The sequence below is a fragment of the Triturus cristatus genome, chromosome 11, assembly GCF_964204655.1.
Source record: "Triturus cristatus chromosome 11, aTriCri1.1, whole genome shotgun sequence".
Classification (NCBI taxonomy): domain Eukaryota; kingdom Metazoa; phylum Chordata; class Amphibia; order Caudata; family Salamandridae; genus Triturus; species Triturus cristatus.
In genome coordinates, this window is record NC_140594.1 from 279644480 (window position 1) to 279660524 (window position 16045).

A 16045-nucleotide genomic window follows, 5' to 3' on the forward strand; every position below is an offset into this window, starting at 1 on the left:
CTGCACCTGTTGTGGCTAGGGCCCTGATGGGAATCTTTACCCGAGTGGGTTTTCCCAAGGAAGTTGTGTCTGACAGGGGGACCAACTTCATGTCAGCATACATGCGGGCCATGTGGAAGGAGTGTGGAGTGACCTACCGGTTCACCACTCCTTACCACCCCCAGACCAATGGTCTGGTGGAGAGGTTCAATAAAACCTTGAAAGGCATGATCAGAAGTCTGCCTGAAAGCCTGCGGAGGAAATGGGATGTCCTCCTACCCTGTCTATTGTTTTCTTACAGGGAAGTGCCACAGAAGGGAGTGGGCTTCAGCCCCTTCGAGCTTTTGTATGGGCACCCTGTGCGTGGACCTCTCAGCCTGGTGAGAGACGGATGGGAAAGAACTCCCAGAAAGCTTCCCCAGGATGTGGTGAGCTACATGCTGGCCTTCCGGAGCCAAATGGCTAAGTTGTGGAAGCAAGCTTCTGACAACTTGGAAGCCAGCCAAGCAGTAATGAAGGCGTGGTATGACCACAATGCTCACCCGGTGGAATTGGAGCCTGGCCAGAAGGTGTGGGTGATCGAACCAGGAGAGCTTAGCGCCCTCCAGGATCGCTGGTCAGGACCCTTTGAGGTGTTGGAGAAGAAGAATAAGGCTACCTACTTGGTGGATCTGAAGACCCCTCGCCAGCCCCTACGGGTGCTGCATGCCAACCGCCTCAAACCCCACCATGAGAGGCCCGAAGTCATATTGCTGATGGTGAATAACGGAGCAGAGAACGTGGAAAGCGAGCCTCTCCCCGACTTATTTGCGTCTCAAGAGAAGGATGGGTTGGTGGAGGGAGTGATTCTCTCCCCGTCCCTAACTCCTGAACAGCAGGAGGACTGCCGCCAGGTCCTGGGGCAGTACTCTTCGTTGTTCTCCCTTGTTCCGGATAGGACTCACCTGTGCGTCCATGACGTGGACACAGGAGACAGCCCACCTGTGAAGTCAAAGATCTACCGGATGACAGACAAGGTGAAGGCCAGCATTCACAGTGAAGTCACTAAGATGCTGGAGCTAGGAGTGATTGAACCTTCCAGCATCCCCTGGTCCAGTCCGGTGGTATTAGTACCAAAAGCTGCACCACCGGGAGCCCAACCGGAACTGAGGTTCTGTGTGGACTACCGGGGACTGAACTCAGTAACCAAGACGGATGCTCATCCGATTCCAAGGGCGGATGAACTGATTGACCGGCTGGGAGCTGCCCAATATCTGAGTACCTTTGACCTTACTTCCGGGTACTGGCAGATCTCTCTGACTGATGGAGCTAAGGAAAGGTCAGCGTTCTCCACGCCCAAGGGCCACTACCAGTTCTGCGTGATGCCCTTTGGGCTCAAGAACGCACCTGCCACGTTTCAGCGCCTGGTGAACCAGATCCTCACTGGAATGGAGAGTTTCTCTGCTGCTTATCTGGACGACATTGCCTTCTTCAGTAACAGCTGGGAGGATCACTTGCGTCACCTGCAAACTGTTCTCCAGGCCCTGAAGCAAGCTGGGTTAACGATCAAGGCCAGTAAATGCCAGATCGGGCAGGGGTCGGTAGTGTACCTTGGACACTTGGTGGGTAGGGGAGCGGTGCAACCCCTCCAGGCGAAAATCGAGGCCATCATGGCCTGGGAACCCCCCAAGACTCAGACTGAGGTCCGAGCTTTTCTGGGCCTCACCGGATATTACCGCCGCTTCGTGAAGGGGTATGGTACCATTGTGGCCCCCCTCACGGAGCTTACGTCCAAGAAGCAACCTCGACGGGTAGTCTGGACGGAGGCTTGTCAGCAGGCCTTTGTGAAACTGAAGCAAGCCATGTGCGAGGCCCCGGTCTTAAGGGCCCCAGACTTTTCCAAGGAGTTCATTGTCCAGACGGATGCATCGGAACATGGCATTGGGGCAGTGTTATCGCAACTCAATGAAGAGGGTCTGGATCAACCCGTGGTCTTCCTATCCCGGAGACTACTTCCCAGGGAACAGAAGTGGAGTGCAATAGAGCGTGAAGCCTTTGCAGTGGTATGGGCTCTGAAGAAGTTGCGGCCATACCTGTTTGGCTCGCACTTCCTAGTTCAGACCGACCACAGACCCCTTCGGTGGCTGATGCAGATGAAGGGGGAGAATCCCAAATTGCTAAGGTGGTCTATCTCCCTACAGGGAATGGACTTTCAGGTGGAACATCGGCCTGGAGTGGACCACGCCAATGCAGACGGTCTCTCAAGGTATTTCCGCCTTAGTGATGAGAACTCCCAAGGGGTTGGGTAGCTCTCCCCACTTTCAGCTGGGGGGGACGCGTGTTAGACCTGTCAGCCCTTTGGGTGGTCCCTCCTCATCATTATTTATTGTGTCCCACTTTTGCCTCAAACCCTGTTATAATTTTTCCTTTTTGGGAACCACCAGACTTTTTAGTGTTGATGCAGGGTCAGGGAGCCATTTTCCCTACCCCTGGAACTTCTGTCTGAGGGCCTGAGCCACAAAATGGTGGCCATCCATTGTCACCTGTGACATAACCAGAACCCAATGGAGGTTTCTAGAACCTTCTGTAACATTCTAGAACCCTGTGACAGTGGGAGGCAGTTTAGAATGTTGGGAGGCCATCTCAGGGTGGCAGTTGGCAACTGACTGGAGAAGAGAGAGGACAGATATAGAAGGAGGTCGGAGTAAGGCAGCAGGGGTGGAAACCAGTGCTTGGAGTGGGGTCCAGAAACCCACCCTTGATGCTAGTCCCTACTGACCAAGCCCAGCCTAAAGCCCTGTGTGGGACCAAGACCAGAAGAACCATCTTTAGGAACTGAACATTTGAAACAGGCCTTAAAGAGGAAGAACAGCAAGTTCCTGATCTGTTCAGTGGTGTCCTACTGGAGTCCTGACATCGAGAAGCCTGGAGACCTGGGGCCTGAGGTAGAGAAGCGGCGCTGACAGAAAGCAGACGTCGTACCCAGAGCCGCCAGAGGTCGAGTGAGGGCGCCGACGGAGGTCGTGGAGAGGCGCCGGAGGTCGAGTGGAGATTCACCCAAGGTCGAGTGAGGGCGCCGACGGAGGTCGTGGAGAGGCACCGGAGGTCGAGTGGAGATTCACCCGAGGTCGAGGTGAGGGCGCCGACGGAGGTCGGGGAGAGGCGCCGGAGGTCGAGTGGAGATTCACCCGAGGTCGAGGTGAGGGCGCCGACGGAGGTCGTGGAGAGGCGCCGGAGGTCGAGTGGAGATTCACCCGAGGTCGAGGTGAGGCGTCGACGGGGGAGTGAAGTCCGCCCACCGGAGTCGCCGGAAACTGAGGTGAAGCGCGCCGGAGGTCGGGAGTGGAGATCGCACTCCGGAGACACCCGGAAGCGGGGAGACCGTGTCCCTGCGACGCCGGAAGGCGACATCGAGTCGAGACCGTCCAGCGACATCGAGTCGAGACCGCCCAGCGACATCGAGTCGAGACCGCCCAGCAACATAGAGTCGAGGCCGCCCAGCGACATCGATCCGGAGCCGCCTCACGGCGTCGACACGGTGCCGAGCGGAGCCGATCATCGTGAAAAGGGCAGTAAGTGGTAGAGGGGGCGTCTGAGGCCCCGTGGAGCCCTAAAAGACCATTCTAGGGGCTAGAGGGGTGTTAGAACCAGCCTGGGAGTGCCAGGGGTGAACTAAGACTGGTGCAGTGACATCTGTGAGGGGCTGTCTAGTTTGGAGGGCCAGATCTTTAGGTTACCCTTGTTCTGCCTCAGCTTAGGCCCCAGCCTTGACCAATCTAGGTGGGACACCCCCATGCCACCCAAATGACCACGAGCTGTGTATGGGCAAAGTAAGACCAAGTTACCTCATGAAAGTGATCTGATCTGTAACTGTCATTGATTGCTTTTCCTTATTTTTTGAGGGTGCTTTATTTATTGTCTTCCACTAATTTATTCTTGCACTGTATTTATTGTCTGACTGTATTTATTTGCCGTCTGTATTTATTGCACATCTATTTATTCTTTGCTTAATGAGGACCTGAACCTATTTATTGAAATCCCAAAGTAGCATTGTTTATTTGACCTGCTCTTTTAAAGGAAAATCCTATTGTATTGTATTTATGTTATGAAACCTGCAACTAAGAGAAAATAACATAGACATATATATTTTCATCTTGTCTTCCATAATTTTTACGGTGTAGTGTCGTTTTTGGAACGGATGAACGCATGGTTATTGTGAGGGTGTGACGTACGCTTAACACGGTGCCTAATCCCCAACCGCTCGAGCCAAGCTACCACTGTGCTGGGAACCTGGTGACTGCTAACCCGGTTGCCCGGTTTCCAACACGCAGCATGAAGGTAGGCTGCATAATCATGCTGGATGGCAGAGCATTGTCGAGTGCTCTTTCAATTCTTCAGGGCATTTTGTTGAATCCATATATATATATATATCCATATATATATATATATATATATATATATATATATATACACTGAAAAAACCATAGGTTTCACACATGTTATAGTTAGCGGAAATTTTACTGATAAAAAACCAGTGAAATTGCCCCGTTATAGTTAGTGCTGGCAACTATAACTCACGCGACCGCAATCCTCTGCTGATGCTAATACTGTATTTAGACACTTATTTGCCCATGTCTTCTTCCATACATTTTTAGCTATACATATATTACAAATATTTTTTTTTCATAAAGACACATATGTCATCAGCAGAAGATTGCGGTCGCGTGAGTTATAGTTGCCAGCACTAACTATAACGGGGCAATTTCACTGGTTTTTTATCAGTAAAATTTCCGCTAACTATAACATGTGTGAAACCTATGGTTTTTTCAGTGAATTTGCAAGGTTTTTTAAATGCTAATTCCTAACTATAACGTGTGTGAAACCTATGGTTTTTTCAGTGAATTTGTACGGTTTTTTAAATGCTAAGTTACTTTACACCATTCGAGGCGTGCGCGCCCACTTAACGCAGTTCGTTCCGTGCACGGTTTTTATCAACTTTAATAAGCCCTGTACATTTGGTGGCCTTCGGCCACCAAAAGCACAGGGGGTGGGGTCAATGTGGATAGTGTTTTTTTTATTTCGATTTTATAATTTCATGTTGCCAAAATGTAGTTTTTTTTACCTATTAATAAGCCCTGTACATTTGGTGGCCTACGGCCACCAAAAGCACAGGGGGTGGGGTAAGTGTGGATAGTGTTTTTTTTTTTTTTTTTTTTTTACCGTACGCTTACGGTAAGCGTACGGTAAGCGTACTCGGCGAAATTGCCGAAAAAAAAATAAAACCGTTTTTGCTCTTGGGGGATGTTTGGGGACTCCCTCAACATGACTATGTGGGAGGGAGTTGTCAAAACAGCCCCGTAACATGTTTTTGGCCATCTTGTTTGATAAACAACACTCAGTGCGAGAGACAAAATGGCGGCCGCCGCTTCCTGGTTTCGGCCGATTCGAATGTTTACTAAGATCTAAGAGCCAATCAGAATCGCGCTCGCGCACGCCACCGTACGCTTACGGTAAGCGTACGGTAAGCGTACCGTAAGCGGGCTCAGATATATATATTGATTTAAAGGCTATTTTCTCAGAATCTACTGAACAGATTTACACCAAACCTACAAAAGGCACTTCCTTGACCTAGGGACTACCTCTCTGCCAAATTTCTAGTAATTCTGTTCAGCCGTTCGGGCTGTAGCTCGTTCTAAAGGTCCTATGGAAAAATGCATGGGAAAAACGTGTTTTGGGACCCCCCTTTTATCTCAGCCCCCGCTTGACGAATCCCCCCGAGACTTTCAGGGTAGGAGCGGAGCGTAGCGCCCCACCTATTTTGAGAAATTCGCGAGGATTCATCGACCGGCGCCAAAGTTATTCAAAATAGAATGTTGAGGTTTTCCTATGGAAAAGGGGTCCTAACTATAACTACCTACTGGCGACCGCCAGTAGGTAATATATATATATATATATATATATACATACATACACACACTTACCTCAAATATACTTACTATGAGTGGTAAATGCATGCATGGTAAAAGCGCTAGCATGGCAAAGACATGAGTGGTATAGGCTACATGGTAAAAGTATTGGGTTGTAAATGTTGCGTGGTAAGGCTGTTTCCCATCTACTGAAGTATTTCACTGTGTACTGTGTTTATTATACAATGAATAAGTGTTGGTTTCTAATTCTAAGGATATTTGATAAAATGTACGTGAGAAGGTGTGTCAAACCTTGCAGGCATCCTAGAACATATTTTGAGACTGATTAGGAGATTGGTGAGAATGGCCTTGCTACTTGAGAAGAATAGTGCTCATCTGGATTTGGGAGTCACCATCCACCTCTTGTTAGTCAAAGGATGCATTGTTTTATCATGAACCATTGCTAGTGAAAGCAAAACCTAAAGTCGATCATGATTAATTTTCAATTAATGAGTCCCAGAGCTATAGTATATGTAAATCAATGCCATGCAAAATCTGGTTAAGACTGGAGTCTCATTGTGTATGAAAAAAAGGATAGTTTGACAACTGTGATACAGTTGTGCACTCATGCTCTATATTTTTTAAGTTTACTAACAAGAATATAAATCAAAAAAGAACACAGCCAAATAAACACTTGAAACCCAGTATAACATCACAACCTATATGCAATGTTTTGGCACGGACTATGCTTTTACCCTTAATAGAGTGTGAATCTTAAAAACATATATATGATCAAGGTAACTGAAAACACAAATTTGGACACATTAAAAAATAATGAAAAAAGAGAAATTTAGAGTAGCAGAAGAACTGTTAAAGAGTGCTTTAAAACATAAGAGGTAAGTATTCATGCAAATGTATACAATAGTAATACGTGGAAGAGAAAAACATGGCCTAGTGTCATTAAAGAGTGCTATAGGGAAATAATATGGAATAGAAATGTTGGTGGTATGACTACTTAAAACGTGCTAGAAGTTTGAAATTTAGAGAAAGATATTAGAAATGATATAGGTTATGAAAATGTTGAAACTAATTTTAGATCTTGTAAGTAGAAAAACGTGAACTTTCATAGGATTAATTAAATTTGCAGTAATCAAGCATATCTAGGCATAAGTAATGTGTTATGATGATAGTATATGAATATTAATACTGATTTATGAAAGTTATTATGAATTTATATAATTCAGTAATAATCGCAAATGCATTGGATGAAGTAAATGTAAAGACCAGTTAAAAGCTCCGTGTTAGGACATGTCTAGCGTTAACCTTTATTCTAAATTCTTAACAATGGCTTAGTTAACGAATAATGTTGCATTTTCGTATTTCAAACTGTGCATTCGATGTTCCCTGCATAATTCCATTTAATTGGGAATGGTAGAACTGAGTTACCTACAATGCTGTATGTTACTGTTATGCATCTCTTTGACAGCCGATGTGGACTTCTGAATCGTTCCGTTCTCATGGCGAACATGGGGAACTTTGCTGATGTTTCTATTCTTTAGATGGCCTAATGTGCATCCTGGACTGGTGATGGTCTTTCAATGGTGGTGTGACACCACATGACACGGACATTTCATTATAAATTTATAAAAGAAGAAACCCCTGACATGGGCATCACAATCAAATTATTTTTGGCTGAACACACATAATTTATTTTGCTTATGGGTTGCGACGCACTCGATTGGTTGGTCTGAGCACTTGATTTATTTTCTTATGGAGTGCACAGCATACTCTATTCTTTCATGTATTTCCTATTCAGACTAAACTCTGAGGATTTTTAAAATTATTTACCTTTCTTCCCAAAATTTAACTAGAATTATCCTCCTTTCTTAGCTTTTTGGATAATGCCCATAAGAGACTTTAAAATGTGTTTTCTCTAGGTCAGAGTAGGTTATTGATGTTAGTCCATAAGTTGATTTCAGCTAATTCTGCACAAATGCTCAGTGCTCTTATTAAAACTGTTATATCTCTAACTGAAATGCTAAAGATATTGCTTATACTAATGAATTTTGAATCTTTAATACAATAAATTCAAACTCTAAATTCGATCTAGACTGTCATTTATGTCTATGTTTCTTCACTGAAACTGTGCATTGGATAGGGATTTAGTTCGAAGAGAGAAAGTGATGGTTCTGTTAGTGTAATTTTAGAATCACCGCTCCTATTGTCAGAAAAAGATTAATCGAGGAAGGATGTATGCCTTTTGGTTTATGGATCAGGGTTTTAGAGGTATAGAACTACATGGGTGATCACTCTAATTGTAGGAGTGCCCATTAAATATATTTCCATTATATGAGATGCCACATAGTGAGCAAAGAAAAGAAAAATATAAAAAAACTCCATCACCCTCATGTCTGAACCATCTCTTCGTATAGGAGCTCTTTTGGGTATCAGACTTGTAACAGAGCCAATCCCTTCCAACAAGTCTGGACAAGATTTCCTGGGTTCTTCTCTCATATCATGCACATGAAGGTTGCAACACTGCTACACAACTAGCTTTTGTTTCCTCATGGTCACACATGCTATGTTATTTATTTCCTGATTATTTAGGTCTTGGCCGTCTTTTAGTACTAATTGCTTGAGAAACTGGACAGATACACAAAAGACAAATTATTTTGAGTGACCAAACAGCCACTGGTTATTTTTGGGAAGGGGGTTGAGGAGATGGGAGGGGTGGGGATGGGTTTATTGGCCTGATGTACTATTCCCATTCGCAAACTAGGGATGTGCAATTTGCAGACCGATTGGTTTAGTATTCTATTTGTGATGCTATCTATGTGGTGATAGATTGCATTGCAAATTATACATTCACAGTAAATTGCAAATTGACCTGCCTGGTGTATATTAATTAGGTGGATTGCAGTTTTCAACTGTGAGAAAGTGCCATCTTTCTTGCCTGGTATGCCCCCACTTTTTGCTGAATTGCTGAATGTACTTTGACTGAGTGTGCCCTGGACTCCTGCCAATCAGGTGCCCAGGGCCTATGTTCCTTCACTGAAACAAACCAAACCCAAATTGGCAAACCTTGGCCACATGTCAGCCCCTGGTAAATGGTACCCTAAGTACCCAGGGCTTTGTGACCCAGGAAGGCCTCTAAGAGCTGCAGCACTCCTTGTGCCACTCTTAGAGGCCCTGTACCCTTACACACACACACTGCCTTTGCAGGCTGAGTGTTTGGGTGCAAGACAAAAACAAAGTTGACATGGCACACATGCCTGTGTGCCATGCCCATCACATACACTGACATGGCATACATCAGTCACCCCTCTAGCTGGGTGCCTTATGCCAATGGTGTGGGCACAGGAGCAAGAGCCCTGTGCCACTACAGTGCCCAGGTCCATCCCTGAGCCCTGTAAGTGCAGTGCTGCCATTTAAAGAGTACATGGTGCTGGGAGCTCGCCAAACACGAGCTCCACAGCACCATAATGGCAACACTAAAGACTGGGAAGTTTGGTATCAAACTTCTCAGCACATTAAACCCACACTGATGTGGGATTTAATGTACCCAGCACCCCAGAGGTGCCCCCTCGAACCTAACCTACAAATCCACATCTGCTCTGAGGCTGCCTAGGCTGCCACCCAGCAGACATGTTGCTGGACCCCTGGGTAGGAGAGCCCCTGCTCTCCTGGTCCTGCAACAATGCACATCCTGGGCGAGGTGCTAAATCTCCTCCCCAGGATGGGCAGGGGGAAGCTTCAAAGGCATGCCGCCTCTGTGAGTTTCCCCAGGCCCCTGCAACCCCCCACTCTGGCGGGAAGCTTTGGCCGGAAACCCCAAATAAGGACAGGGGATGTGCCAGCCTGCCAACCCCACCCCGAAGGTGGGGGAGGCGAGGTGAAGCACATCTCCGGGCTCTCGCCATCTTGAAGATGGGGAGCCCTACCCTATCAGGACTAGGCTACTGCCCCCCTCCCACAGGAGAGAGGCAGGATAGGGGGTGTACCCACCCCAGGACGGGGACCCATTGGTCCCTGCCCTTCACCTACCTGTAACGCCCCTAAATCTAGTATTTAGGGGCACCCTGAACCTTCCTTCCCCAGATTCCAGATTTGAAACTACAAGAAGAGCAAGAAGAACAAAAACCTGCCCTGCAGCTGCTAAAAAGAGGAAGACACCAACTGCTTTGGCCCCAGCCCTACCGGCCTGTCGACCCTCGAACCTGCTCCTGCTCCAGCGCGGCATCTCTCGTGGCCAGCAACCTCACCAACCCCGGAGGACCTGGCTACCTTTTGGCTCTAAGCCCCTGGGACTCCCATGAGTAGAGGCTCTACTCGAAACCTATCTCTAACCCCTGGCAGCAGCCCGGAACCGCGAACCCAGCACACTCTGCACCAGCCGAGCCTGGCCAGTGCCGGAGTGAACAAAGACCCTGAGGACGACCCCACGGCGACTGTGACCCCGAGTCCGGCACCCAAGGACCTCCCTCAACATTCCTGAAGAAGCCTGCAGCCTCAGAACCAGGTACCCCCCCAACCACGATCAACTGAGGGTAAGATTTCCCGACACCTAAAGGCACCTCTGCACGTGGCGCCCCACGGCCCCCTGTGTCCAACCCCGGGGTACCTACCTATCCTCCAACTACCCAACTTACGTCTCGAAGTGGTGGTGGCACCTGAAGAGTCCTCGTCCCCGAGCTTGCACTCTTTTTCCTAACCGGAGATTTCCCATTGACATCCATTGAGCGCCCGAAGGCTCAAAAGCACTCTGCACCCAGCCGCCCGAGTGGCCCTGGTAGTGAAAACTCTACTCCTTCCTACTTCCCCACTTGCCCTGAGTAAGTGACCAGGAGCCCAGCTCCCACAGCCACGTGGCTTGCCAGTGAGCAGCCACCAAATAAGGCCCCCCTATACCTCATAGGATAACATTGGGCCTAACTCTCTCTGCACCCAGCCGCCCTAGAGCCGCTGAGGGTGAACCAACTGTACCTACCTGACCCTGGGAGACCCCTAGGTCTGTGCCCAGAACCTCAACTCTGCCAGTCGAGTACTTACCCTTAAACCGCAAACTCTATTTTCCTCATAGGGTAACATTGACTGGCTTTTTCCTGAAATTTCTTCTAAGTGTGGACTTTTCAAATCTTCAAATATTCACCAAAAATCAGCCGAGTGACAAAAACAAATTTACTCACCTGTTCCTAGGTGAACTCCCAGTGCTGGATCTTGGTGCCCAGCACTGACTCTAAAAAATCTCTACAACTGTACTTACCCTTAACTCAATTTTCTTCCATAGGAAACCACTGACTGTTTTTCTGTGAAATTTCTTTTAAGTGTCGATTTCTGCAATCTTTAAATATTCTTCAAAAATCGTATAATATCTGAAAACGTAATTGCTTACCTGTTTTGGATAAAGGTCCCAGTACTGAGTCTAGGCACCCAGTACTGGATTACAAAAGTAACGAGGACATACTGTACCTGTAACCTGCATTTTCTTCCATAGAGAATCATTGATTGTTTTCTCTGAAATATTTTCTGTCAACTTTTAAAATAGCTAAATATTAGTTAAAAATCATTACAGTACTTAAGTCGACTTTCATCACTTGATTCTGAGAACTGACCCAGGACTGAATCTAGGATCCAGTCCTGGAATTTCAAAAGTAATCTAAACAGTAATCTGTTGCAAATAACTTGAATTTACCATTGAGCTCAATGTATTGTTGTGTTTAAAAATAGAGTTGCCTACTGCAACCTCTTGTAACTGTTTACTAAAATCTATTTCATATTGCAAAAGTATTTATATGAAACATCTACTGTTGAGAAAGTATATTTTAACTCCAAGTGTTGGTTCTAAAATAAAACAAGCATATCTTTTTTATATATAAACCATTGGCCTAGAGTTCAGTTATTGAGTGTGTGAAACCATTTGCTGACTGAGTGTGTACAACAAATGCTTTACACTGTCCTCTGGTACTGCCTTACTGCTCGACCAAGCTACCACTTCAGAGAGTAAGGTTATACCTAACTTTAACCTCTGTCAAACCCTGGGGGACTGTGGACTCTGTACACCCTGTACCTATTAAGGAACAGTATATACAGAGCCACTTTCTCACATCAACCATTTAGGATGGGCTGCAAATGTAAGGATGGAGGCCTGAATGGAACAGCAAACCTTTGTCCATTCATTTACATTCTCGAACATGTAACATGTTTTTCTAAAGCAACCGATTTCCATTAAAAGGGCAGTGCTGCTTTAAAAAATGTTTCTCTTATAGGGAGAAATCAAGGAGAGCAATCATTGGCCCCTAGATCCCTCACACCCAGCGCCCCACAAGGCAAACATCATGATTACCAAAGGGGAAGATATCCCACAGGGACAGCTTCCCCTTTGCGAATCAGACACCATCCCCTTTGAGGTGTCAGTATGTAATCAACTATTGCTACATTACTCTCAGGACGATAGGAGGGCGATGCCCTTTTCACACACCCCTATTAAGGATTTGGGCAGGGTTGCAAAAGCCCTCTTACAAGCCGGAAAGGATTTTCTGACACGTAAAAAGGGTCATGTAATTCGTAGTCTCAAACCCTGTCTTATTTTGTGAATTGCAGGCTTTGCAACAAAAAGATACCTTTATACTTATGGCCCAATGTTTTGAGAGTTTTTCATTAGGCAGAAGGATAGCTCATAATGTGAATGGATGCAAAGTTCCAAATTAGCTCTAACCGACAATGTCAGTCTGCTGAGTGTGGTACACAGCTGTTATTCAGTTTATGGCTGTGTGAAAAGAAAATTAACATACGTTTTAAAACTCTACTAAAAGCCTGAGAATGTTCTCTCTCAACTTTCACTTTCTCAAGACATGCACAGCAGATACCCTGGCATTATGACACAGCTATGGCTGCTTACCTCCTCTTGCTGGAGTCCAGCCTGCCTATGGGTACTTCCTCTGTATGTCTAGTCATCCTGTGTGTTTTGAATTGTGACATTGCCTACACTGCAAGTCATGGCTATATGGCACAGTAATAGGTAGCTTTTACCTCCTCATGCCTGTGCAGACTCTCTCCACGGGCCCTCTCCTTCTCCAGCTCGGTGTTTACACTGCGTAGTTCCTGGCTTGTAATACGCAACTGGTTCGTGAGGAGTTTCACTTGCTCCTCTAGGGCAGTCACTTCACTCTTATCCACCAGTTTGGTCTTCATTTCCATCAACAGTTTCTCCTTGGACAGCTCTACAAAAATCAACCAAAATATGTTACTCATCCTGAAAGCAGACACCTATAGAGAGGATGGTCACTCATCATTAAAACTGTGTGTCGGTGATACAAAATGGGGACAGACACCAAAAGCAAACACTACAGAACAATTAAGAATATAAAATCTTATGGCAGATGAGAAGAACCAGATTAACTAAGAGTAGCTGTTTCCATGCCAACCCAAGAGCCAAATTTTATTTAATAACACATCTTCTGAAGCACTGCAATAGTCTAAGACTTCTGGTGGTATGAACAGAAAATTACGATAGGAGATGACAGATGTGTCAAGATCTGATAATGTCACATATAATCAATGATCACAGGTAGGTTTCCCTGTAAGATCCTATTATTTTAACTAACATCTATTAGTCTCCAATAATACTGCCTGTTCTCAGGTAAGAGTGACTTCTATCAAACAGGGTGAAGTGAATTCCTAAAATGTGCCAAGTTACGCATAAAATATGTTTATTTAAAATACATTACCAACTCATGAAGAGATTATCTTCTTGTTCTTCCTGCTGCCCTGATTTCCAGACCTTTCTGGTAAGAAACATTGCACTGAGTGACTATTTTGGGGCATTTATAAGATGTGCAAGATAAACTAAGTCTGTTGAGGGTTGGTCTTGGAATGAGCAGTAACTTCAACTTGAAACTGGCAGCCACATGGGGCGCTGGGGACTGGGCCGCTGCCAGAAACCAAAAAAGATATTTGAAGGAAAAATCATTCAAAATGGAAGGGAATTCGTACAACCTTAGACGCTGAAACATCTGCCTCTGTTGGTCACACACCGTTGTGCATGATGTTATTTAAAGTACAAAATATTAGATTTCAAGTAGGGCTATGCCTGCTCATGCACTGATAAAAATTCATTTGAATCTTCTCCAGCAAGATCACTATGACTAACAGTAACAAATTTAAAAGATATACTGTCTTGAAGTTGAGGACAAAGCAGTGCACTTCTGATCTCTGAGACATGATATATTTTTTAGGACCAGGTGCTAGTCTTCCGGTAGATTTTGAAATGTTGCTGCTTACAATAAGTGTCTTTATGAGGTAGAGAACATTACTTTTGTGTAGTCCAGTTATAACCGCACCATTGGCTGAATAGTCTACAACTGAATAGTAGATTTTGGTGATTGCTTTTAGTAGAGTAGATAATTTTAACATAATAACTCTTATGGGTTGAGCACAAATAATGCTGGGGTCAGATACTCATGATAACGAGAAGTGCACTTGGTTTGCACAACATGTTAGCCAAGGCTCATCAGTTAAGTCTTCGCTGGCTATCCAAGAATCAATATTATGGAAAATGTTTTGTGGGATAAGGTATTGACCGGAAGCACCTGGGATCCTAGGATACAGTTAGATTTTATTGGTGTAGATTAACAGGGCGATCCATAGCTGTGTAACACTATCAGCAGAGAGTACAAAGATTGTCCGAGAGTAGGGAAGACGGCACAGTGTTCCATGGACCCCCACATCATCCCTGAACGAATTTTAATATTGGTTGGAAAATGGACAGTGTAACATCAGTTATGTATACAGGAATAAAACAGCGAAGTGGGGCTATCCTAAGGTGAAGACGAACTAAGTAGACAAGATTACACCAGATGACAGATCTAAATGAAGCTGCAGCAACCAACAGGTTATCCAAAAAGGCCAGAAAAGTTACCGTATTGCAAATGTGAGTGAAGTTTGAAGCTTGATTGGACACGGTTGTTGCCCTTGACTATGAAAATTATGTTGGGCATGTTGGGCCATGTTTATCACTGATAATGTAGAGAGAAGTGGTTGATGAGTTATTGATTGATCGTAGGCTCGTATCTTAGGGGGCCTGTCTGAAAAATCTGTTTAGAAAACATTTCCAATAAGGTTTCAGATATAGCATCATCAGGCAGCATAGTACATTGAGGTGTTTTCTTTTTCTCCTTCATTATGAGTGAATCATAGCTTTTGTAAGATCCCAACTGTCTGCTAGGTCCAGAGCCCACGTTGTATATTTTATTCAAAGATGTTTCTGATCACAAATACAGTGATAAAATCTTCCTTCACTCAGAGGGATGCTTGCCAGCACCTTTACAGGAAAGGTAATTAAACGTTACAGCTGATAGTAGTTGTTAAATTACAATTCACATCTCCATCATGACTGTTTCTCAAACACCACACATAGTGGTCACATAACCCTGCTGCAGATGGAAATCAAACACATTTGATGCAATATTTGAGGGGTGATGGCTTTTTATTTATTAGTAGAAAAACTTGTGTAACACAATTCAAATTAATTAGACCTGGATTCCCACTGTCAACAACACAGAAAAAGGTCACATATGATCCATATGTACACTCCTGTGGTGCCAATTCTGATTGGGGACTGTGTGAAAGTTTTGGCCACACATGACTATCACAGTATAAAAATAAATTCCCAAATTTCCAGCTATGTGCCTGGGAATATTTAAAAAGATAAAGAAGTGGCAGAGGAAATAGCAACCATTAAAATGCGTCTTATATATTTCAATTATATAAATACTTCTCGGAGGGAGGTACCAATCATCTTAGCAATAAGGGCAGCAAAACGTTTTTATTGATACAGGTAAGTGTATAATCAGTACTAGAATAGGAAACTAGTTTCATTAAGAAGATGGAAATGAGGAGAATAATGCATTTTGACAGTAAGGAAGAGACAAGGGTCGATGGCTTCTGAGGAAGATTGATGTTTATCAGATACATAAAGGTTATTCCAAAAATAATCTGAGACTTTGTGGTATAATTTTGCAGAATCAGCAATGGTTACTAGGGTGACAGGCCTAATTCCCATAAAATTCTGATGGCAGAACCCATTCCCAGAGCATGCTATTTATTGCCCTGATTTTCAGACCAAATCTTTTACTATTCTGACTAGTTGGACCATCAGACTATTTTACTGATGGACCATTCTG

At 44.9% G+C, this 16045-nt stretch overlaps 1 protein-coding gene across 3 annotated transcripts in view; it reads right to left on the minus strand.

Annotated features, from left to right (window-relative positions):
- Positions 1-16045, minus strand: part of CCDC157 (coiled-coil domain containing 157) — a 380789-nt gene that overhangs the window by 123450 nt on the left and 241294 nt on the right. For all 3 annotated transcript variants that reach the window (XM_085635040.1, XM_085635039.1, XM_085635038.1), the window contains exon 6: positions 12894-13084. In XM_085635040.1, coding sequence (XP_085491166.1) covers positions 12894-13084 — 191 coding nt within the window. The remainder of the gene's footprint in view (positions 1-12893; positions 13085-16045) is intronic.